A 22,823-nucleotide genomic window follows, 5' to 3' on the forward strand; every position below is an offset into this window, starting at 1 on the left:
CACAGTGCAAATCATGCTTGCTGCAAAGCAGCCTTTATACTTTCAGGGCTGAAGCAATTGCAGCATACTTTATTTTCACTAGCAGGTACTGACCACAATATTACGGTGTGAGCTCCTGGCTCTGGGCTTTTTAGCCCCAGCAAGGAGTTGAAACACCCATTGTCCAGTAAGATGGAAGCCTGTGGCTTTCGGTGGTGGACAGTGCGGGCTGATGAGAGCAGTCATCGTGGTGCTTGGGTGTCGCCACGGTTGGTGCCTTAGTATGGGCTGAGGGTTGCGCTCACTCTGCGACCTGCCTTGCACCTCCCATGGGGTGGCTTGTGGTGTGTCCCCACCGGCGCACCCTGCCCTGCTGAGGTCGGGGACACGAAGCAGCCAGCGGCTTGGCCTAGGCAAGTGCATGGCTGGGACGAAAATTTCTACCTTGGATTTTGCGATTCCAATGGCAAGAAGCAGGTCCGCTGGGACGCGTGCGTCATGGGCAAACAAGACAGGGAGCAGGACTTTCCTCGTGGTAATCTTTTTTTTTGAGAGACAAAGATGATGTAAATAGGAACTGGACTATGCTTTAGCCATAAATGGCAGTGGACATTGTGCTGTGGGTCTTGCTGAATGGAGCAAAGAACGAATGCTGTAACCACAAATCCTGTGCCTGCATTTAAGCATGACAGCTGGAAGGGCATATTGTTTCATGTGTGTTAACTGGGATGGTCTAGCCTGGTCTAAGAGGCAAACCGCTGACCAGAAACAACATCTCAGACCCCCGGCTTTGGAACAGCTCGGTTGCAGCAAACATGAGGCTGTACATGTGATAACCCTTTTTGTTCAGCCATGCTGAACTTGTAAAACATGCTTGAAAAATCAGGTCTCTGTCTGGTTTTGGGGAATATCCTAAACAACAATCCCATTCTCTTTTCCTCTATCAAAGTCAGGGTGTTAAAACTTCAGACTGTGCAGTTTGTACTGTGTGAACTGAGTCAGTAAATCCGTAACTCCATTAAGTTGTTTTTATCTTGACAATTTTATGCTCTCCGATGGGTATAGTAAATCTCCTAATTTGGAAGACTAACAAGTCAGTGATTTCAAAATCTATTTAAATGGTGTGTGATGTATATGGAAATTTTACATCCAAATACAGCCTGTCTTCTATTCTCTGCCGTGGTCTGGCTGTATTCTAGATTGCTTCAAGTGGTGAAGGACAGCCCTATGAAAGCTCCCTATTGAATGTATTTCCTGAACAGAACCATCCTACTTCCCCTTTTTCCTGCATGTCCTAAGGCTGAGGATTTCCTTTCTATCTTGTGATTCCCATGACCTGGGAGATGAGGAGTTGTCCTGAGCCACCTATATCCTTTTCTGGCCTCCTGCTTCAGGGGCAGCTCTGGGAAGCATCTGCCTGCTCTTCCTTTGCCTTGCTTGCCCAAGTGTTCACTTAATTCTTTTTTTTTTTTTTTTTTTTTTTACCCAAAGCTCTCCCTCCGTTTCCTCATCCTGATCCTACGTGAGCATCGGGCTCAGGCGTCAGGATTCCTGCTGTATCGAGATGGTGTCCAGGACGCAGGAATTTCCACCACTTTGTCTCCTAATGAACCTAAGGAACAAATGCTGAACTGTAAATGTTTGCTGTCGGTAGCCAGCAGCAGCCTGCCAGTGCTGCCAGCCCGAGAGGTTAGCAACCATTTCACTCTGCCTGCTGAAGAGCCTTTTATTGCGCATTTAACTGTGCGGTGCCCACAAGTGCCCAGTGAGTGCTGTGCTTTTATGCTCTGTGTGCGGAGAAATCTGCTGGCAGCTGATGCTCTCTTTCTCCTTGGAATTGTTTGCTCTGACCCTGGCGAAGGGAGGCAAGATGGGGAGGACAGGCTGGCTGTAGATGGGGAGCGTTGCCCATCGCCGCAGAGGAGGGATGGAAAATAAACAGGAGATGCAGTCATGTGCAATTGCATCTCCTGAACTGCAATTAAAGTAGGAGAGTCCGAATCTCGCTAGGAAGGGTAATATTTAACTTGGGCAAATGCTTGTTATGCTCTGTGCTCTCGCCTGCACATGTCGCTACGCCCTTCTTCGCAAAGAGGGATTGCAGTGGAGCCCGGGAGTTGAGCTGCCTTGGGATTTGCAAAGCCCTGTGTGATCTTACAGCCGTCCTCAACATTACTGCCCTGGCGCACGGGTAAACTGTGTCCTCTGGTTTCTCCACCCGCAGCATTGCCTGCCTGGAGCCGGGTACAGTGCATGGTGGTGCTGGGGAGCTGGGTACCATGCACGGCGGTGCTGGGCTGCCCTGGGGCTGGGACTGTGCCTGGGTGACCTGGAGCTCAGTCCCACCACCAGCCCTGGCTGCTGCCGAGGTGCAGGGCTCCTTCTATGGGTGCTTTGGTGCTGCAAATGCTTCATGAGTTCCCTTGACCTTCTGAGTTTTCCCATGTGTGCAGAGTATGTCGTGCTCCTCTTGCTGTCCTAAGATCTGTGTGATGTTCTTCCAAGTGAGTTGCACAAACACCAGCTCAGCCAGCTGTGGGATTGCAACTGAAAGTTGCCATCTTAAATGTGTATATTAAAAAATTTAGGGACTATCAGAATAATCTCAATTTTCTTCCCCCTTGCCTCCCCAGGGTCATTTTTCTCTGAGACAGTTCAGATGCAAATTCCCCATATTCAGGTTTTGGTCGCGCATCGCTGCAGTCCTCCGTCTTCCCCACTTGCTTCATGCACGTGCAGGCTGCAAACTTGCCAATTTTGGGGATGGGTGGTTTGTAATTACCAGCTCAGTGCTGCTGCTGCTGCACTGTTAATTCTTAGACCACTTAACATATCAAATTATTCCTTCCTGTGCTATTTATAGGCGAAGGGCTAAGTAACAGTCATGGCATTAATATTAAATTCCCTAAAACTAATAGGAATCTCTTATTTAATTGTTCTGGCACTCTGTATGTCTGGGGAATACGGTGCCACTGGAAGGCTAATAGACACAGAGATCTCATGGTGTATTAGCAATGGGATGCTGCTAAATTTCCTAGTTAGGTGGTTCATGAGTTAAGACTATTGTAACTGTCTATCTCTTCCTTGGAGGCTTAGTTTGATTAAACCCCTTTGTATTGCTAATGCTAATGGAGCTGAATTGATGCTGGGGATCTGCTGGGAGAGTTTAACAAAAGACTTAAGGTAGACATGACTCTACTGGTTTCTCTGGGCCCGCAGGAGGTGTTTGCGGTGGGCAGGATCTCCCAGCTCTGGCGGAGTACTGGGGTGACCTGAGCACCCATCCCTGCTGCCTGCAGGACCATCACCCCTGGCAGAGTCTCTGTCACGTCTCCCACGCGCAGGTGTCCCGCAAGCTCTGCTGGGTGCTTCATACCTGCTCCGAACGTCTGGCAAAGCGATTTGTTCGGTGGGAGTTTCCCTGGTTGTACATGGATTTGTGACTGTTGGTTGAGATGTGTGTTCCCAGGGCAGGGGCTCACGGTGGCTGCCCTTGCCAAGACAGGGTCCAGCTGCTCCAGAGCCCCGAGTGCTGGTAGGAGAAAGCTGCATGTTGCAGTGAGACCGTGATAAACTCACAAACAGCCTCTCTGCACTTCTGTAGTGCTGATGACTAATGAACAGGGAAAAATGCTGAATGTGACAGTAAAACCCTAAATCTCAAAGCAGAGGAAGACCCACTCCTTCCTCAGGAAAGCCTGACCGCTGTGCTGGGTGCTGATACTGCTGCGGGCATGCAGGGCTGCTGTGAACTGCCTGGCCCCTCTGCCTGACCCTGGCTCCTGCAGCTGTCTCTCCTGGCAGGGGGAGTGGGGTACCATGCTGTCCCCTGTGCCGGGGGATGCTGGAGGAAGGTCCTTTCCGCAGGCGGTGGAAGCGTGTTGGGGTCAGGAGCAAGATGTGTCAGGTCTGTCCCCTTCCTGTGTTGGTAGCTGGCGTGGATCACGCTCAGACCTTTTCTGAATCAACTCCCAAGCTGCAAATTACCCTGCTGCCTCTTCTAATACATATCATCACGATGAAATTAATTTTCCATGAGAGAGTCAGCTGTTTCTTGATTAGAAGTGCTCTGAAAATACCAACAGAAAAATGATTACAGGAAGCCTTCAGTGCTCATTTATATAATTGGACTTTACCTCCCTGGTTGAAGTCATTGCATCCACTCCTGGCTTGGACAAGCACTTGTCCTCCCTCTTGCTTGTGAGCAGGGATGTTGGGGCGCAGCTTCCCAAGGGATGCACTGGCCCTGGGGTGCAGCCATGTGCCTTTGCTTCAGCTGGTGGCAAGCTGTAGGTCTGATATCATGGTTTCCACGTGTTTAAATCCAAGCAGGGTTGACTTGTCCTTTAATAAAGTAACAAGAATAATCTCAAGGCAGTCATTTGGGTAAATGGATTCTTAAATTTTGCTCATTTTCTGTGTGGGTAGTGAGGGTCTGTTGAAAATTTGTAGGAAAAGGGGCATCTTCTCACCCCCCCCCTCCCCCAACAGCAGCGAAAATCCCCCTCCAGTTCTTGTCCTGCTGCTCAGTGGCTGTAGCTGGGCTGTTATCACTCTGTGTATGTGGTCTGAAGTGCTGCGTGCTCAAATGGAATAAAGGCAGAAGGCCAATGTAATTTTCAAGATCATCCTATGTGATTAGATTAACAATATCTTGCAACACGGAAAATTGCTTTCTGGCTGAACCCTGTTTCAGGCCGAGCATGCCGTGAGCGTGCCTGTGTGCTCATTCCTCCCCTGGCAGAGGGCAGCGGTGGGGATGCTCAGCATCTCCTTCCTCCGTTGGTGCTGGCTCTGGCGCTATGGCTCCGGGAAATGCTGCCTCTTGGGTACAGTGGCCCTGGGCACTGTGGGGTCAGCCAGGTCAGGCTTAATAAATTTAAAACATGGCCAATTTCTCATCAGAAGCTAAGGAAACCGAGGAGCGAGGCTTGAGTTTGGGGCAGTGATGCCCAAATTTAGATCTGGACCCCAGTGACCCCATGGGCTGCATGGGTATGGGGACTGAAATATTTTAAATAACATGTTTTAAATCTGGTTTTCTGACCTGCATGAATTGAATGTTCTGGGTAAGCATGGGGTTTAAGAAGTGCGTAGTGGCAGAGCTTATCTCGTGGTTGTGTGTTGTTTTGGGAACAGGAGAAGGGGCTCTCGTCCCTGGGCTAAGGTCAGTATGGTCATGGGGGGTTCTTGGTATTGAGTGCGTGATGCCCTGCTAGCACAGCTGATTCTTGGCCAGGTATCTCCTTAATCGCTTGAGTAAAGGGGTTAATATGTGAAAAGGCAGCTACTGCCTTAAACAAAGCTGGTGTTGTTTGTGCTCGCGCTCCCCTGGGATGGCGGCTGCCGTGACAGTCTGTTCAGGATTCCCACTGCAGCTCGGTGCGAGTCCGACCCAGCAAGCCGTGTCATGTGGCTGTGGCGAGGCCCTGCTCCGTCTGCCCGCCGAGGGAGCAGGGAACAAACGGTGCTTTCACTGCGCCCGGCAAACCTCCCTCTTCCTTAAATTAAGCAGGGGTTGGATGCTGATTTGTCTCCTCTACTTTCATGCTTCACCAAACCTGGTTCTGCTTTATCCAGCAAGTAGAAGGCATAATGAAGTAGAAAGCTAAATTACTTGTTCAGCATCAGCGAGTTATGCCTCGCCACTGACTCAGACTCCATGCAAGCTGGAAGGTACAAGCTTGCTGCCCCCCCTTCCCTTATCAACAGCCTGGTCCTGATAAACATCAACTCGAGTGGCTTCAGCTACCCTTTGCTCTGTGCAGAGGCAAGGAGCTGTGCCCTGGCTCTTGATTAGCCTTTTGGGTTTTTGGAAAGGGAGCTGGACAGTCTCTAACCCTCACTATTTGCTGATGGCCAAGGTGAGACTGTGCAGTGCCGCTCTGCTGTGCTTGCTTGCCTTTGGAGGATGCTGTTCCTGTCGCTGGATGCGTTGGTTTGTGCTGCCTCCTGGTAGAGCCTTGCAGTGTTTCTGCCTGCAGCTTGGGGTGGGTGCTGTCACTGGGGCAAGATGTTATAAATGTGCCCCAAGCCTCAACCCTTAATATGTTGCTTTTGCAACCAAGACAGAGCTGGGATGTGGGCTGAAGGAGAAGTTGCCAACTTCCACATCTTGTGGTCATCTGGGAGACCTGCCCTGTGCCTGGCTGGGCAAGGTTGGTCCAGAGCTGCCCTGTGCATCTTGCCCTAGGCCCCAAGGCCATGCCAGCCTGATTGCATTTCTCACTTATTCACCGCTAACCCCTAAGTAGCCCACAATAACCCTGAACAGCCCATTTCCGCTAACACTTTTTTTCCCCCCAGGAACTCCCATGTCCCTAAGTCCTTGTTGGCAGCTGCCTGGCGAAGCTGGGGCTGTGATGGGGAGGGATGCTGGGGCTGGACTGCTGGTGCCTGCAGGTGATGTGGTTTCATGCTGAGCTCCAAGCAGGGGATGAGTCCAAGTGCAAGCATATGAAGGTTTTGGGCTGAGTGTGAGGTTTTGCATGGGGAATTTCAGCTACGTTTGTTTCTGGCCTGTGGTGCCACATCAAAATGCCAGCTTTTCCTTGAGCTATATCCCCTGGGGATCTACTAGAGCAAATTCCCCGTCTTTCTGAGCAGAAGCAGCCCTTGTTGCCTCTCACTGTCATTGCAATAGGAGTATCTTGCCAAGAAACTGCCCCAGAACACACGAATATTTTGTAGCTGTCACTAACCTCCCTGGCTGTTACTCTGGGTTGCAGAGCTGGCCCCAGAAGAGGTGGGTGAGCAAAGAGGGTTTGGGTGCAGCTTTGGCTGAGGCAGCTCCTGCTTGTTGCTGGTATAACTGCTGGCTTAAGGTGCCATCGCTGGTTCCAATGTGAAGGGTATGTGCATGGGAAGGGAAGGGATGGAAATGGGCATTTAAAATTGCATTTCAAGCCATTTAGTTGCCAAGCGCTTAATGCAGGCGACCCCCTTCTTGCTGAAAATCTGGCAATTCCACAGCTCGGAGACAGAGTGGGCACAGGCAGCACCTGGGCATGACGTGGGGGCTCTGCCCATGGTGTGGGGCTTCATCACCCTGGGGGGCAGTGTTTGGGGGGGCCCTTGCCCTCTGATAGCAGTGCTGCCTCCAGGGTCCCCTATCTAGTCTGTGCTCCCGGTGACTGCAGCGATGACTGTATCTTCCTGGCACTGGCAGCCGCTGGTTTCAGGTTATTACAGCTTGTGATATGCTGCTGTAGAAACAACCTGCCTGTGGGATGTTTCCTGGTGACATTTCATTAGTTACTGCCCTCCTGTATGCAGGGTCTCTGTTGTTTCCTTGGCCTAGTGCCCTCTTCTTTCCTTCTGGAGTGTCTTTTGACCTGTTTTTTTTAATTACTAGTGCAGAACTGACCTTCTAGATCTCCCTTCCTCTCTGTTTTCAAATTAAGATTTTTTTTTTTTTTCCCCTTCATTCTTAAGCCTAAAACTTCACTGCAGCAGGGCCGTGGCTGGCACTGCGATGCAGAGGGGTGCTGTGGTGTGCATGGTGGTCATCCTGCCATCCCCGCTGGTGGCTGTCCTGCTGTCCCCGCAGGCGCTTTTGGTGACCAGGGCTGTGCCTGCTGCTGTTTGCTTTGGGGCCTGTTCCTGCCAGTGCCGGGTGTCAGCTTAAACTGAAACCTAAGCAGGCTCAGCCTGAGCGGTGCCAGGGCACGGGGTCAGCGGGAAAGGAGCAGGGGAGAGAAACCTGGCTGGGGGGGCTGGCCCCATGGACCCAGGGGACTTATGCTGCAAAATGCTGCCTGCTCTGGGATGTGTGGATTGCCGGTGGGCTCAGAGACTGGCAGTGGGATGTTTTTTGCTGTGCCCATTGAGGTGCTTCTGCCAAACAAGTGTCAGCCCTTGGTGCTGCAGTCTAGGAACGAATACCTTTCTCCAGGCATGCAGCTTAGTTTCCTGTTATAATGGTATTTCCTAATTAAACCTGCCTACTTAGGCAGCAAAAGGTACTCTTGTTTAAGCTGCAATGCTGCATTACAGTCTGCATTGTCAGGTCTAGCTGGGTACGTTCCCCTTATTAACCAGCCGGTTTCCAAACATGTCTTACGCCTCCGCTTCCCAACTCTGTGCCCTTCCCAGCTCCTGTCGGGCAACTGAGGCACGTGCGACCCAGGCATCCTCCTGGCAGGAGGGAGCTGAAACCAAGCAGAAGGCTGGGAATGGTTCCAAAAGACTCCTGTTTCTCTTTCCTACAAAAGCTGGTGCTTATGGAAATAATCTTTTTTTTTTTTTTCTTTCTCCCTTGCAGTGAACACCTACCTCTTCATGATGCAAGCCCAAGGCATCATGATTCGTGAAAACATGCGAACAATAGGAGCTCAGGTGTACGAGCAGGTGGTCCGCAGTGCCTATGCCAAGAGGAACAGCAGTGTGAATGACTCAGGTATTTCTTGAATAATTGTCATTTTGATCAAAGGTTCCATTTCCATTGGAAATCAAGTTAACCTGAACCAGTCTCGCTTGAGGGAATTAATTTATGCTGGTAAATGCAGGGTGGGAACTTTGATTAATTTGCTTCTGGTTTTATTTTTGTGTATACATAAAAATACATACTATATATAACATAAAAATACATAGTACATATAGAATTACTGTATACACTATGTAAAAATTATACTCATTTATATATATATGTAAAAAAAAACCCAAATGCTGTAACTTGCATAAGGGGTGAAAATCTTGACACGTCTCAAATGATGGGATGTTGAGACAAAAACCTCTTTGCTTTCCAGGAATTCAACTTGTTAGCTTCAACCAGTCTGAGAGTAAACATTTTCAAATTCAGTGCAAGGATCAGGTTTCATCTTTAAAAAAACTTCCCAGGCACACGCCTGCGCAGAGCCCTGGTTCTGTGCACGTGGAGGAGCCTGTGCTCATAAGCTTCACTCTTCCCATGCAAGGGTGAACTGAGATGACTTGGCTGGAGATCTGCCACAAATAATATATTGAACTTTGGGTGGAATGCAAGGAGTGGAGTTGCACGCTTCCACTCCCAGGCTGTTCATCATCCATAATATAAAGCTGATAACAGGGTTACAAGTTTTGGTGTAAATATGGTACAGCAAAGCATAAACGCACATGGCTGTGTATAAGCCAGGGCGAGGCGTTGCCTTTGGGCCGGTGTGACACCGAGCGTGTACCTTCCCTGCTGACACATCGCCGGTGCCTCACACTGGTGCAGTTGGTGTCAGGCTGCGCGGGGGAGCTCAGCTCAGCTCCTCCGCTGCAAGGGTTCATCAGCAGGGGCTGATAGAGTTTTACAAAGCAAGCTTATTTCCTTATTAATAAAAAATACAAGCCATGTCCTTGCTGCCCGGCCTGCTGAGGAGTAGGTGGTGCGGCCACCAGTTCAGCTGTACTCTGACCGGGGATGGGCACGGGAGGGGAATTACCAGCTTGCGCAAGAGATCCACACCCCGGGTCACATCCTCTCCATGCCAAAGATGTCCAGGGCTGCCAGCCCAGGCTATTTTTAAGGCTGGAAACATCAAGTAAGGCAGACACAGGGTGAGGAAGTAGCGGATCCCCCAAGGAGAGGAGGGTTAGACGTTCCACCACTGCTGCTTCTGGTGATGAGAGCCTCTGTCCTGCTGCGTCCTGGCCCTTGCGTTCTGAGCCCTGTAAAAATCTGCTGTGTGCTCCTGCTGTCTGCAGCGTATAGGGAGATGGCTACCACATTAGTGTCACTGGTAATGGTATTTCAACAACTGAAATAGAGGGCTTTGCTCAGGCCTCTTGTCCATCCCCACTCTGCAGGCATGGGCTGATACCCCTCCTGCACCAAGAGCCCCAGCCCCAAGGAGAGTTTTAACATATACAAGCAACATGCACCATCCTTGGGTGAACTTCCCCCCAAAGCACACGCATGACAGGTGGCAGTGACATCTGGAAGGCATGTGGCACTGTGGCCACAAGGATTATGTTAACACCAGGATTGGTATCTTCCCTCCCCAACTTGGTTTTCAGGTGCCTCAGTGGGATCTGAGTGGGTCATGCTGCCTGGTTAAGTGCATCCTCCCCACGCTGCTGCGGGTAGTGTGATGGCTGGGAGAGCAAACCCGCCTGGTCTGGCTGCAGGGAGGGACCCAGCAAAGGCCTTGGCCATCCGTGTCACGACTCAGAGCTGCTGGGAGCAGCTCCCGGGCTCTCCTGCCCCCATCCTACTGCGCAGGCAGCAGTGGGTGTCACATCCCTGCATCCTCCTCCTGGGAGAGGCATGCGGAGCAGAGGCAGGGATGCTGCTGTGAGGGGTGAGCCGGCACAAATCACAAACGAATTTGGGCAGTAGAAGACCCGGTGGCCCCTCTTCGGTGGTCCCTGCTCCAGCCGTGTGGGAGCACTGGGAAGTAGGAGGCTGCTGATGCCTTCTGAGCTGCAACCTCTCCTGCACACCATGCGGGTCCCAGCAAGGGGCTGGTGGGAAGCAGCTCTTTGTGCAGTGCTGCCTTGTGTGTGTGTCCTCCTGGGACCTGGACCTTTAATTTCTGAGTAGCTTCCTTAAGAATGCAATATCCCCCCCTGAATGACAAGGTGACCAAGCACAGGATGGTCTGCTGCAAGCACAGTGTGCCTGCCCCCATTCATCTGCACTTACTCTTTGCCCTTACCTTTTTTTCCTCTTGTATTAAAATGAGGAAGTAATTTATACCTATTTCAGCATTTGCTAATAGATGCAATAATAGGTTTCCTGTTCGGTGAGCTGAGAGAGGTCCCTTCTGTGCTTCTGCAAGCAAAAAAGGCAACCCTTCATGCAAAAAAGGGGAGTTGAGCTTCACCGTGCATTGTCAGCTGGACTAAGTATTGAGAGTGTGTTCTGGTGATAGGAGTTTAACGGGAATTAGGTGATGAATATTTAGAGCAGTATCAAGCATCTGAAATAATATCTATCGTACTTAAAAAGCCCTTAGGTTCTGTTTACAAGTCCATCTTGAGTCTGAGATAGTTTGGGTACCACTTATTTGAGCGGATAAACAGTATTAATGACGTGATGGTAGATACTAGCACAATAAAGTAAGCTGAAACATCAGGCCAGCAATGACTTGTACGAGTTGATTTAAATGAAAGATTTTGACCTTGCAGGTAAATGCAACCTTCCCTGCTTTGCTTTAAAAGATTAAATTGTCACTAGATTATTTTTTCTTGATATATCATTAGTGTGGTTATTAGATGCAGCCTTTTTGCTCTGATGAATATACTGTGCTTATGTAATTACTTAAATGTCCCTATCCTTAAATATGACTTAGATTCTTAACTCTTAATCTTAACCGATTCTTTCACTTCACTATGCTGTAATTCTGGGTTTATTAAATTACTCTCAGGATAAAATGCGTGAAACTTTTTTTACTATCAATATGTTCTTGAAACTAAATGTATGCTTAATTTGAAAGGTTATAGTGGCTGGTTTAAAAAAAATAAAATCTGAATTTCACACTGGGTTCAGTAAAATAACTTAAAAATCTGGCTACCTACTGTAAATCGACTGTTTGCTGATGGATCACTTGCAACCCTTGTGTCCAAGGCTTTGCAGAGCTGCTTGGACAGCTCTTGGGGGGTGATGGGCGGGACACCAGCCCTTCTTTTGTCTGTGGGTGCCTGAACACCAGCTGGTTTGTACTGTGCTCATGAGAAACCAGGGCTGCTCTTGCTTTGAGTCAGTAGGGTGAATGTCAGCCCTGTGTTGTGTTTCTGCAAGCTAGCTGCTGCAGGAATGCCTGTGCATGGTAAGGTGATTGGAGAGGATGAGACCTTCATGTCCTGGTAGGTCTGGAGGCTGCCTGTGACAGGACTGGGTGGCTCAGCCCTAAGCGGCCGCTTTCCAGGACCTCTGTGGGGTGTAAGGTTGGTGCTTGTGCCCTGGGTGCTGTGGGACCAAAAGGCCAACCCCTGACTAAGCATCTGGTGCTCAGAGGAAGTGGAGAGACAGCATCCTCCTGTAGCAGCTGATGCCTTTCTACAGACAGGGAACTTCTTCTAGTGCCTAAAATAAAGGTCATGCTTGGCTAAAGATGCCTTACGCAAATCTCTGGTGGCTTTACTGTAGAAAGCAGAAGTTCATGGTTATGTAAAAACCTCCTTAAAGCATCTGCAGGTGTAAAAGGCTGGAGGGGTTTTGCCCAGGAGGTAAAAGGATGCAGGGGAATGGGGGGGGCTGGAGAAAGGGGCTGTGCTGGGCACTGCCATGACTGCTGGGGCATGGGGCTCCTCTGCTCTTGCATGATGCAATCCCAAGGAAAGGCTCTGTGTAATGTGATAGTCTTTATTGATCCTTTGAGGAGGATGCAAGGCAGGATTTCCCTGTGCAGGCTGCTGTGCTGACAGTCCTTGCTGGCATTGGGACCTTCCCCGGGGACTTCCCTCTCTGAGCCAGTTAGGAAAGGACGAAAGGACGTGCTGGAGGAGCACATCCCCTCTTGTGGTGCTGTGGTCCTTCAGGGACAAGGTGTTAAGTAGCTTTTCCTTCTGAGCGCCATGTGCTCCTTCCTTTCAGCTGTTTGTGATGCCTAAAGGTGACACTCAAAATTCTTCATCTGACCAGAAAATGTGAAGGTTTCTTTGGTGTGGTGTTGCCTAAGGTAGCTGGTGTTTCTGCAGCCTCCTGCCCCAGGATGGGGATGAGCACCCAGCTGGGTTGCAAGTCTAGAGCTCATGCTGCATGGGACACCCCATGCTATTGGGGACATCCTCAGCCATGGATGGCTTTGGAGTCTGCTCACAGTGGCATGGGCAGGTGGCTGGAAAAAAAAAAGACCTGCAGCTCGAGTGTGAACTTTTTTCTTTTTTTTTTTCTCTGTTTCCCAGATTATCCTCTTGATCTGAACCACAATGACACCTTTCTGCAAGCCACAACGTTTCTTCCTGAAGACTTTACCTACTTCCCCAACCACACCTGTCCCGAGAGGCTCCCTTCTATGAGTGAGTAGCATCCTGATGGCCCCATGGCTTTGGAGGGCACATCGTGGTGCTCCCTGGCTTGCTGGTGTTGCACCTTTCACTGCTAGGCACCTGGGGATGAATGGGAGTGCTGTTTAGAGCCTGGTCCTCTCCCGTGTGAGTTGTTTACCCGCTCACACGAATTAATCCCTGCTACATCGGAGGCATGTCTCCCTGCTGAAGCAGGAGCCCATCATTTGGCAAATGCAAATAAAACAGGGATTGTGTGCTGGTAGCCAGTGAAGAGGCTCAGCCAGCCCTTTTCGAGGGGCAGCGGTGGCAGGGTGGCTCCCTTGCCCCTTGGTAGCGCTGCCAGTCCCAGCCTCAAGCTGTGTTGGGTACAGCTGGGCAGAGGGTGGGGTGGGAGACGGGCTGGACCCCTGCTAAGGGAGCCATAGCTGAGAGAACTGGGCTTCTGGGTAAATGTTTCCTAGAAGGGGGAAACTGCTGTCTGCTGATGTGTGGGGTTTTGTCTGCTGAAAACTTGTATGGAGGAGTAGAGGGCTGCCCTGGCTGGTGTGTGTGTCTGATGGAGAGCGGCATCCAACAGTGGCCACAAAGGCTGAGCAGAGCCCAACTGCCGAGGAGGTGAAGGTGTTACAAGTCATGCCAGCAGCATTCCCTAATTGTTTTTGTTGGTGCTTGGGAAAAAGAAGAGGCTGCCTGCATTCAATGCTGGGGATAGAGAGCAGGAATGCAGGAGAGTACTACCCTGAGCAGGCACTGAGCTGCCCCAGGACCACAGCGGTTTCTGACTCCCTCCTCTGCTTCTCCCTGCTGTCTCCCCAGAGGGCCCCATTGATGTAAATATGAGTGAGATCACGATGGAGGATATCCACCAGTTCTTCTCAAAAGACCCCTCCATCAAGCTGGGAGGCCACTGGAAGCCGAGCGACTGTCTGCCTCGCTGGAAGGTGACTGGGAAGTTGGGCAGCCCTGTGTCCCTGCTGAGCGCAGGGGGATGGACAGTCCTGGGTGGGTGGTGGGAAGTTGTTAACGGGAACGTCTCTGATGTGCTGCAGCTCCAGAGTAATGAATATAAGGATCTTTGAAGTGTGGGGTTCAGTACCTGGGGAATAAACTCTGAACTCAAGGGCTGCTTTAGTGATGCATGAGTCAGCTCTGAGTTTCTGCACAGACTGCTACAGAGTCAGGCAGTGAGCTTGCCTGCCTGCTTCCACACTGCCGAGCCTCCTGCTCACCCTCTCTGCCCTGTCTGGGGTAGGATTTGGCCCAGAGAGGCAAGGTGACAGTGTTGGGGACTCCTATCCCCACAGGGAGGTGGCTTAGGGCAGCGTGGAAGCAGTTCCTGGGCCCCGCTCCTGCTGTCCCCAGCACTGGGCAGGGGCAGTGAGGTGGGGGGTGGTGGGCTGCAGATCTCCCTTCCATTCAAGGTTACATTGAATTTCCCCAAAGCGACAATTCCCCAAAAAGTGAGTAAGAAATCCATGTTGTGGGGGTTGGAAGGGTTTCAGGCTGCTCAGCCCTACATGGGAGAACTGAGACACCATGTTTAGTGCTGCTCCTCCACCTGTAACACCATAGCAGCCAGTCCCGCTCCCCAGCCCGGGGGTTGATGGGCAGCAGGGGCCACTGGTGTTCCAGTAAGAGCCGTGTCCTCTCTCCCTCAGGTGGCGATTCTGATCCCATTTCGCAATCGATACGAGCATCTTCCCGTCCTCTTCAGACACCTTATTCCCATGCTGCAGCGGCAACGTTTACAGTTTGCCTTTTACGTTGTGGAACAAGTGAGTGAGCCCTGGGGTGGTCGGGGCAGCAGCTGCTGGGGCGCGGATGTGCTGTGCTTAAAAAAAAATGTGTCTGCCAAAGCTGCAAGTGTAGCTCTGTGCTGTGTCCCAAGTAGTTTACCTGCCAGATCACATCATTCAACCTTTGACAGGTTTAGGGTTTATGTTGCAATGTGTAAGTTGTCCCATTCTGCCTAAAAGTGGCACAGCTAAGAGGTATGCCCAAAAATGACTGGTTTGATCTAAGAAATAGAGATTCAGAGTTTTGGGGTTTTTTTAAAAATCCTGTATTGGAGGAGATTTTTTTTAAAAAAGACAACTTTGAACCAGGTGTTTGCCGTTTAAGTAATACTGTGCTATTTTTGCATATTCCTGTAGTAGTTTGAGGGAGCATCCCCTAGGCACAGGAATGGCCTGACCAGAGTTATGTGTTTCTTGTCCGGGCAGTATCTAGAAGACTTTTATGAATATAAAACATAAGACTGTCATTTGATGTGTATGTGAACCTGTCACTTAAGCTGTCTGGCTTCATCCACCCAGTAAATTTACTTCTATATTTAGCTCTATCTTAAAAAGATTAATCAAAATTGATTTTTTTCAAGTGTCTGAGTAATAAGACTTTAGCATCTTTATTTTTGCCTCCTGCACAGTAAATTGAATATTTAAATCTTGGTTGATCTCACTCATCTGTCTGTTCCAATACATCATTTCCTTTTGCTGCACTGATGTGGGAGCTGGTTGCCCTCTGCAGTTTTCTAGACGAGACTGAGAACGCACATGTGGAGCACGAACTGCATGGGGCTCCCCTTGAGATGGCACTTTCTCCCTCCTAGGCTGGAAACCAACCCTTTAACCGTGCCATGCTCTTCAATGTTGGCTTTCGGGAAGCAATGAAGGACTTGGACTGGGACTGTCTCATCTTTCACGATGTGGACCACATACCAGAAAATGACCGTAACTATTATGGGTGTGGACAGATGCCGAGGCACTTTGCAGCCAAGCTGGATAAGTACATGTATCTGTAAGCACTGTTCTTCCTCCCCACTACCATAATAGCTAAGCAGCCAGTGTTAGATTTTACTTTTTTTAAAAAATTTATTTAAAAGGTGTCAGATGAATCTTGGTTTGCTTCTCAGGCTTTGTGCAAAGTGAACATGAGAGGGAAATAGAAGAAAGCATCCTCACAACTCAGGCTTTCCCCATTGCAGGCGGAGAGTTGCAGCACTGACAGGCTCTGCCTTAACCCCTTCTCTCCCACTTAGGCTCCCTTACAACGAGTTCTTTGGTGGGGTGAGTGGCCTGACTGTCCAGCAGTTTCAGAAGATCAATGGTTTCCCTAACGCCTTCTGGGGCTGGGGTGGTGAAGACGATGACCTCTGGAACAGGTACAGGCTGAGCTCAGCCTGCGTCCTTGAACTCTGCTTCTGATGGTGGTTCTGTGAGCCGAGCTTTGCACGTGCTGCGGGGGAGCACTGGCACCGCTGCAGCCAGCGCTGGGCTTGCTGTGCCCGCTGCACCCGGGCTGGGGGCTGGGGAAGAGCCAGCCTGGCTGCTGTGGCTTGGTGGGAACGGGGGCTGCTCCAGCCTGCTCAGGCAGTAGATGGGAAGCAAACAGAGAAGTGCTGTTTGGGAAATTGTTGGCTCTGTGTGCAGTATCTCATGCTGCTGAGCTCAAACTGATCTTGACTGAGCTGAAACCTTGAGATGCTGAGTGCTGTGTGACTTGCCCAGAGCCCAGGCTGGAGTGGAGAGGCTTACAGAGCTTCTCTGCTGGGTGGAAAGAGAAAGCCTCAAATGCATTATCTGTGCTGTCCTGGCAAGCCCTGACAGCACAGCAAGTGCAACTGTTGATTTTTTTTTTTTGATTTTTTTTTTTTTTTATTTCTCCCATTACTAATGCAGAGTGCAGTATGCAGGCTACTCAGTGACTCGACCAGAAGGAGACACAGGGAAATACAAATCAATTCCCCACCATCATCGGGGAGAAGTGCAGTTCCTAGGAAGGCAAGTAAATTTTTTTTAAGAATCCCAAAGCCCTTCACAAACAGTCTGTGCTGTGTACAAAGCTCCCTGCAGCTGTTTGAGGCCAGTAACAACCTTAATTCATGAGGGAAACTAACTGCAGGGAGATAGAGGCAGAGCACTGCCTGGATTCCTCCATTCCTGTGTTTTATACCCTGCATCCCTATAGTGAAGGGTCCTTGCTTTGTGGCTGTAGCTGCTTGGATGCCATCTAAAAGATGGGGTTGTCAGCATAGCGGGCTGGTGGCCTGTCCTGTATCTCCAGGGGGATGTTCCCAAAGGGGTGGCTAATGCCAGATGTCAGAGAAGCTTCTATTTTTCTAGAAGAGTCTGGTGTCAGTGTCGAAGGAGGCATTGCTCAGGCTGCAGAAGGCAGAGAACAGGGTCTCTCCTGGGATGTGGCTGCTAAAGCATCAGGTGTCCCTGGGAACACTAACAAAGTCCAGTAGCAACACCCTGGGTTTGCACTACAATGGCAGTTGCTGGTGCAGAAGCAGTGTCCCCCTGCACTGGTGTTCTTCGGTAGTGGACAGCGTTCAGGGCTTCGAGTCAGAGGGTGGCACTCGCGCTGGTTTCACCCCGTGATGGTGGGTGTGAACAGGGAGATGGCAGCAGCTCCAGCACACTTCCACCGCAGCGCTGAGATGGAGCAGCTCATCCCTCTCCATTCTTCTGTTCCTTCCTCTTGGCCGCAAGTTGGGATGGGTGTACAGAGCCCCTTAACTCAGGGTTTGCTCTCTTGTGAGACTTCAGACATCCGTCAGGAGCAGTAACTGTCTCCTGTACCGAAGGAGCACAAGTACTGCATGAACATTTTGTCTTTTTCTCAAAAAGCTAAATTCTCCCTGGAGCTCTCCAGGAGGGCTCTGACCCCTTTGTCCAGGAGCCAGGGTTGTTTCAGAGAGCGCAACAGTTGGTTGAATTGACTGCTTTTGCCTGGGGATCTTGGTGGAATTTGAGTCTTCTGAAAACTGTGCAGCAGAAAACCAGAGAAATACCTTTTTCACAAACTATTGCAGGAATTAACACTCTTAAGTGGTGAGCTGCTGGACAGTGCAAGCTCTGTTTTGCAGAGGGGCTCCTGCCTGCTGCTGGTAGAAGAGGCAGCAAGGAGGATTTATGTTGCAGATACCATTTGAGCTATCTGCTGGTCTCTTTTTACAGAAGACTCTTTTTTGGGGGCAGTTTCCATTTGAGGTTATGTCACCTTTAGCCCAAGGTTTCATTTCTCTGTTGGACATAATGCAGACAGTAAGAGATGCTTTTCTTATTTCACTCTTGAAAAAGAAGTTGATTTTGGCTTAAAAAGCCATTTTTAGTCAAACCCTTGAAGCGTGGAAGGCTGGCAGTGCAATGGCATTGGGCTCTTGTTCCCAACGCTTTCCTGGTCTCCTCTGGCCCCAGCCAGGAGCCCTAGTTCAATGTCAGCAGGAGCTGTGGGAGGGGGCATCTGTGGTGAGGGTGGGCAAGGCAGGGGTTTGCCCTGGTGAGGCTGATACCCGGGCTGCTGAGCGCTCCTGCCTCTACTGCTGCATCTGGAGCCCGACCCCCAGCCTAGGTGAGGCTTAGCAATAGCTATCCTCTCTGTCCCGCCTCTGAAATCTCTGCTTCCCTCTGCTCTGCACTCACAGGCAAGTACTAACTGCTGCCATCTGAAAGCCCTGCTGCTTCTCCCACCCAGGCAGGGCGCAGGGGGACCTGACACTTCTCACTAAGTGTCCTGTCCATGTCCTGATGCTGTGACCTCTTTGAAACCAGCTTTGGCACTTCCCTCTTCACTCTCACCCAGCACCTTCATCTTCCTCCCAGCACATCCCTTCCGTGGTGCTTTCTCTGTCTGCAGGTCTCAGCCCAGCTCCTGCTGGCCCTGGTGCTGCCAGGCCCCCAGCACTGCAGTGCGGAAAGTCAGTGACCTGTCCTGCTGAGATGTTTCTTCTTATTTTATTTTTTCCTACCCACTCTTTGCCTTTACATCGCATCATGCTGCCCCTAAATCTGGTTGAGGCTGTTTTTGTGCACCAGCTGCAGTTTCCTTCCCCAAACCATCATTCTTCTAGTTTTACTTCCTCATCCCCCATCCCTGATTAAAACCATTTAGTTCTGTTCTTGGTTGTGGTCCAGTTTTTTATAAATGGAAAGGACCACATCACCCATCAGCTGTTTTTCTCTGGGATGTTTTGGCTGGTCAGGGCTCAGCAGGACCCCCCAGGCTTAGCGTCCATCCTGGGAATGGGACCCACAGGCTTCTGACAGGAGTTACAGGTTGTTTTGACAGCTGAGTGCTCACTGGTGGCACAGAGAGCATTTTGTTCTTTATTAATTGATAGACTGTAGTTTTCTGAAGTTTGGGATATTTATTGATGTAGAAAATGTGACTGTTATCTTTAAGGGATTAAATCTGTTGCTCTGTAGCTGCTGCTGGGACTGGCTGTTTTAAGGGTGTTTTAGTAGCATTGGGAGGACTTTTCAGGGCTTTGTGGGATACGTGGAAATGACTCTGGCCTCTGGTTCTTGTTGCACAGGTATGCCTTGCTGAGGAAGTCAAAAGAAAGGCAAGCCCTGGATGGCCTCAATAACTTGAACTACTTTCCAAACATCACGTATGACGCCTTGTATAAGAACATCACTGTTAACCTGACACCGGAGCTGGCTCTGGTGACCGAATATTAAGAGGAGAAAATAACTTTGCCCTGCCCTTCACCAAGAAAGCACCATGCTAGACTTTCTTTTCCAAGGGTTATTGAGGACAAGCAACACTTTGTCTAATGAAGGATCACAGTATTTTGGAGAATAAGGCTGAAAGTGCACGCACAAATTGCCCTAGCTGTATCAGTCCAGCCCGATACTTGTGCAGCGAGCTCAGCAATCTCTTTCTTTTTTCCGCCACTTGCTTTCTGGGTTTCGGGACAACGGTTTGACCTGCTGCTCTCGTCTCCACATTCCTCCTCCAGCAATTTCTGGCACTGGGACTCACCTCGGACATGCTTCCTCCTCGGGGAAGTGGCTCAGCTGAGGGACTCTGGCTTCTCGACAGTGAATGTCGGGAGCAATTCGGTCGGCAACTGCCCTGGTGGGAGATCCAACGACTTCTGATACCGTTCTTCTACGTCTGTGCGGTTTTTTAAATGACCTGCTTGAAGTATATACAACAGAATCGCTTCTTAAAGAAGTGTAAGTGTAAATATGCTGTGTAAATTGCCCCTTTTTATTTTTCTCCTGTGGCTCAAATCCAAGCTAGAGGTTTACATACGGTCACTCATTTTAGTCCTGAATTCTGTAAACACTTGTGTGTGCATCACTGTACTTGTGCAAGGTGTTCCCTTTTAAGCCAGTGAGACTGCTTGCATGATTTAAGCTGTGCATATGCAGAAATGTTTGTGGGACAGGGCCCTAAACTTTCCAGTGTAGCAGATGAGAAATACAGCCATGTCATCGCCCATTCCAGAAACCACAGGGGTGGTTTTTTCCAGGGAGAGTGAAGAAATGGGAACATTTATGAAAAAATTCCCCTTTCTGTCACTTTTGCAACATGATGAGCAAATGTATCCAAAAGCCATAGGGAATAAAATCCCTTGCCTGTTGCTCTCTATCCCACTGATGGCAAGTATGAGCTTGGCAGATTGCTCAGGAGCTCGCCTCCACGCTGCTGTGGGAAGTGCAGCCCCCGGCCCGGCGGCTCCTGCCCACGTGCCCTCCTTGGGATGGGGCAGCTGGTGTCACCGCACCGAGCCCACCCTGCACCGGCAGCGCCCTGCCGTCACTCCTGTAACATGACGGTATGGTTTGGGAGGTGGTTTTCATTTGTATTTATTGTGTAAATCTAGCAGCACACTGAAGTGCTGCCAGAGCCAGATTATCACCTTGGTTAGCACTTGGTTGTCACCGTTGGCACCTGGCAGCACTTGCACAGGCACAGCTGGTGGGGCAGGTTGTCGCAGGTTAGTGAGAGCGAGAGAAATGAAGGACACATGAATCAAGCTCATGAAAACATGAGGACCGGGAACCAGAGAGCTTGGTCCAACGCCCCATCCAACCATCCAAACTGGAGTGCCCCCTCCTTTCTCCCACCTGCCATCCCCTCCTCCTCGAGAGCTGTGGTGGGCAGGCTGGGCTCCGGGCTCTCCTTCCCACCGACCAGCACCAACACAGTCACTTTTACTGGACCTCTCTGACTTAAAAGTAAATACATTGGGGGTTGCTTTTTAATTTGTGTTTATACATAACAACAGTGGATACTTAACCTCTGAAGTACTTTAACTTACTTTTTATTGCGTTGTTTGCCTTCAGTTTCCTTAACTTCTCATGGTTTACATTGCTTTCTCGGTTCCGTGGACGTATGATCCCCATACGCATCTGTTGTGGGTGTGACTGCCCAGGGCATTCCTAACCTGTATCCAGAAAACGTTAGTTTAGAAAACACGAGTTCTTGTGTAGATCTTATCGGCCGGTATGAGAGGACAGCGAGCCTGCCCTTGAAAAGCGCTGATAAGTTTGTAACTTAGGTTTAGTCTTTGAACTTACATGTGCTTTAAACTCGCTTCCTGAGGGGATTCAACCTGGTTATTTATAGGCAGAGGTGAGGATTTGCTTTTTATGGCGCATATAGCAATAAAGACTTTTGCTTCTGAGTCTTGATCTCTAATTCACGTGGACCCTTTTCAGATGCTGAACCTGCGTTGCTCTGCTCCCTTCTCTTTCATCTTGAGACCTTGCTAGAAATCTGTCTTTGTTTAATGGTGCTTCAAACAAGGAATGTATTTCAACTAGTCCAAGTTCACTACCCCCGGAATCATGCATGTGTGTGTGAGTAGGTGTTAAACTACCTTAGTCAGGATCCTCAGCCTTCGATGTGTACCTGACACCTATTGCACCTTGTGTTGAACAAAAAGCCGTTACCTCTGCTCAGAAATGCACTCTACGGTTGGCACAAAAGGGTCCATCCCCCCCCAACAGCATCCCTCTTCATAGTTCCTTTGTTCTAATCACATGGAATTTTTTTTTCCCTTTTTAAAATGTGGAATATCTGAAAATGTGCACTGTTAATCTTATCAGCTATGTCAAATACTGTATAGTAAATGTAACTGTTAAAAACATACTGTCAAGCGCATGTGCTGTTATGGTGTAAAAATTCTTGTATTAAGGAGAACTTGTACATATTCTGGCAGCTGAAATTCAACAAGGCCACTCATTTGCCCCTTCCATGTCAACACTGTCGGTCAGCCCCGCTGGAGGGCAGGTCCTGTTCGATGCTGATTTCTTTTTTTTTTTTTTAAATAAGCCATGTGGGTTTTATTTGCAAAACTATTTACTGACACTTAATTACCTGTAAAGCTCTGCTTCTCTAAGGGAGGTACCATCTGAGCAACAGCCACATACTTCAGGTCACTCACCATCAGAAGTGGCTTTAAACTCTAAAGTAGCTTTCCATCATCATGGCTTTTGAGCTTACTGTTATGTTTTTAAGAGGTGCCAGGGGGACATTTTTGCACTGAAGACTAGTGTTTTAAAACACACACACACTTCTCAGCAAAGCAATCCTTTGTGTCATTACATTTATTTACCCATGTGTTTGTACATTTTTGTATTTGTTAATTTATGAATGATTTTTTCAGTAAAAAATACATATTCAAGAACAAAAATTGCAGTGGTTGCTTTTTTAATACGAGGTTGGGTTGTGCTTTTTTTTTTTCCCTAGGTGGTGCGATCTGTAAGCCCAGAGGGGTAAGTGCTTATGAGAGTTTTTGAGTGGAGGAGGGTTGAGATCTGGATGATAAAAGCTGGTTAGAAATTTCTCATTAGTGCTGGGCAGAAGTAAATGAAGTGCAGAATGGGGATGCTCCCCAAGCTCCTGCTACTCTGTATATGCTAAAGCCTTTTTTTCCAAGCATTTGCTTCAGTGTAGTACTGATAGAGGGGCTGACTGCTTTGGAGGAGGTGCATTTAGGAAGATAATTGGCTGAAGGTGATGCAGGGCTTAGAGATGTTGGTGGGGAGGGTTGGTAATTAGATTTTTGATCAACAAACCCAGGCAGACAGACAAGCTTCCTTGGAGCAGCTTTAAAACGTCTTTCTCCTGCTCTGCAGCGTACAGGCATGCTAGAATAAATAGCTGGCAGCCCCAGCTTGTTC

The 22,823-nt window shown here is 49.4% G+C and overlaps 1 protein-coding gene across 2 annotated transcripts in view; it reads left to right on the forward strand.

Annotated features, from left to right (window-relative positions):
• Positions 1–22,333, forward strand: part of B4GALT5 (beta-1,4-galactosyltransferase 5) — a 39,511-nt gene extending 17,178 nt beyond the window's left edge. For both annotated transcript variants that reach the window (XM_074843298.1, XM_074843299.1), the window contains exons 2-9: positions 8,243–8,377; positions 12,793–12,906; positions 13,714–13,838; positions 14,556–14,672; positions 15,506–15,693; positions 15,935–16,057; positions 16,575–16,676; positions 19,217–22,333. In XM_074843298.1, coding sequence (XP_074699399.1) covers positions 8,243–8,377; positions 12,793–12,906; positions 13,714–13,838; positions 14,556–14,672; positions 15,506–15,693; positions 15,935–16,057; positions 16,575–16,676; positions 19,217–19,364 — 1,052 coding nt within the window. In that variant the 3' untranslated portion in view covers positions 19,365–22,333. The remainder of the gene's footprint in view (positions 1–8,242; positions 8,378–12,792; positions 12,907–13,713; positions 13,839–14,555; positions 14,673–15,505; positions 15,694–15,934; positions 16,058–16,574; positions 16,677–19,216) is intronic.
• Positions 22,334–22,823: the final 490 nt, after the last annotated feature.

Source organism: Strix aluco, chromosome 17 (assembly GCF_031877795.1).
Source record: "Strix aluco isolate bStrAlu1 chromosome 17, bStrAlu1.hap1, whole genome shotgun sequence".
Taxonomy (NCBI): Eukaryota; Metazoa; Chordata; class Aves; order Strigiformes; family Strigidae; genus Strix; species Strix aluco.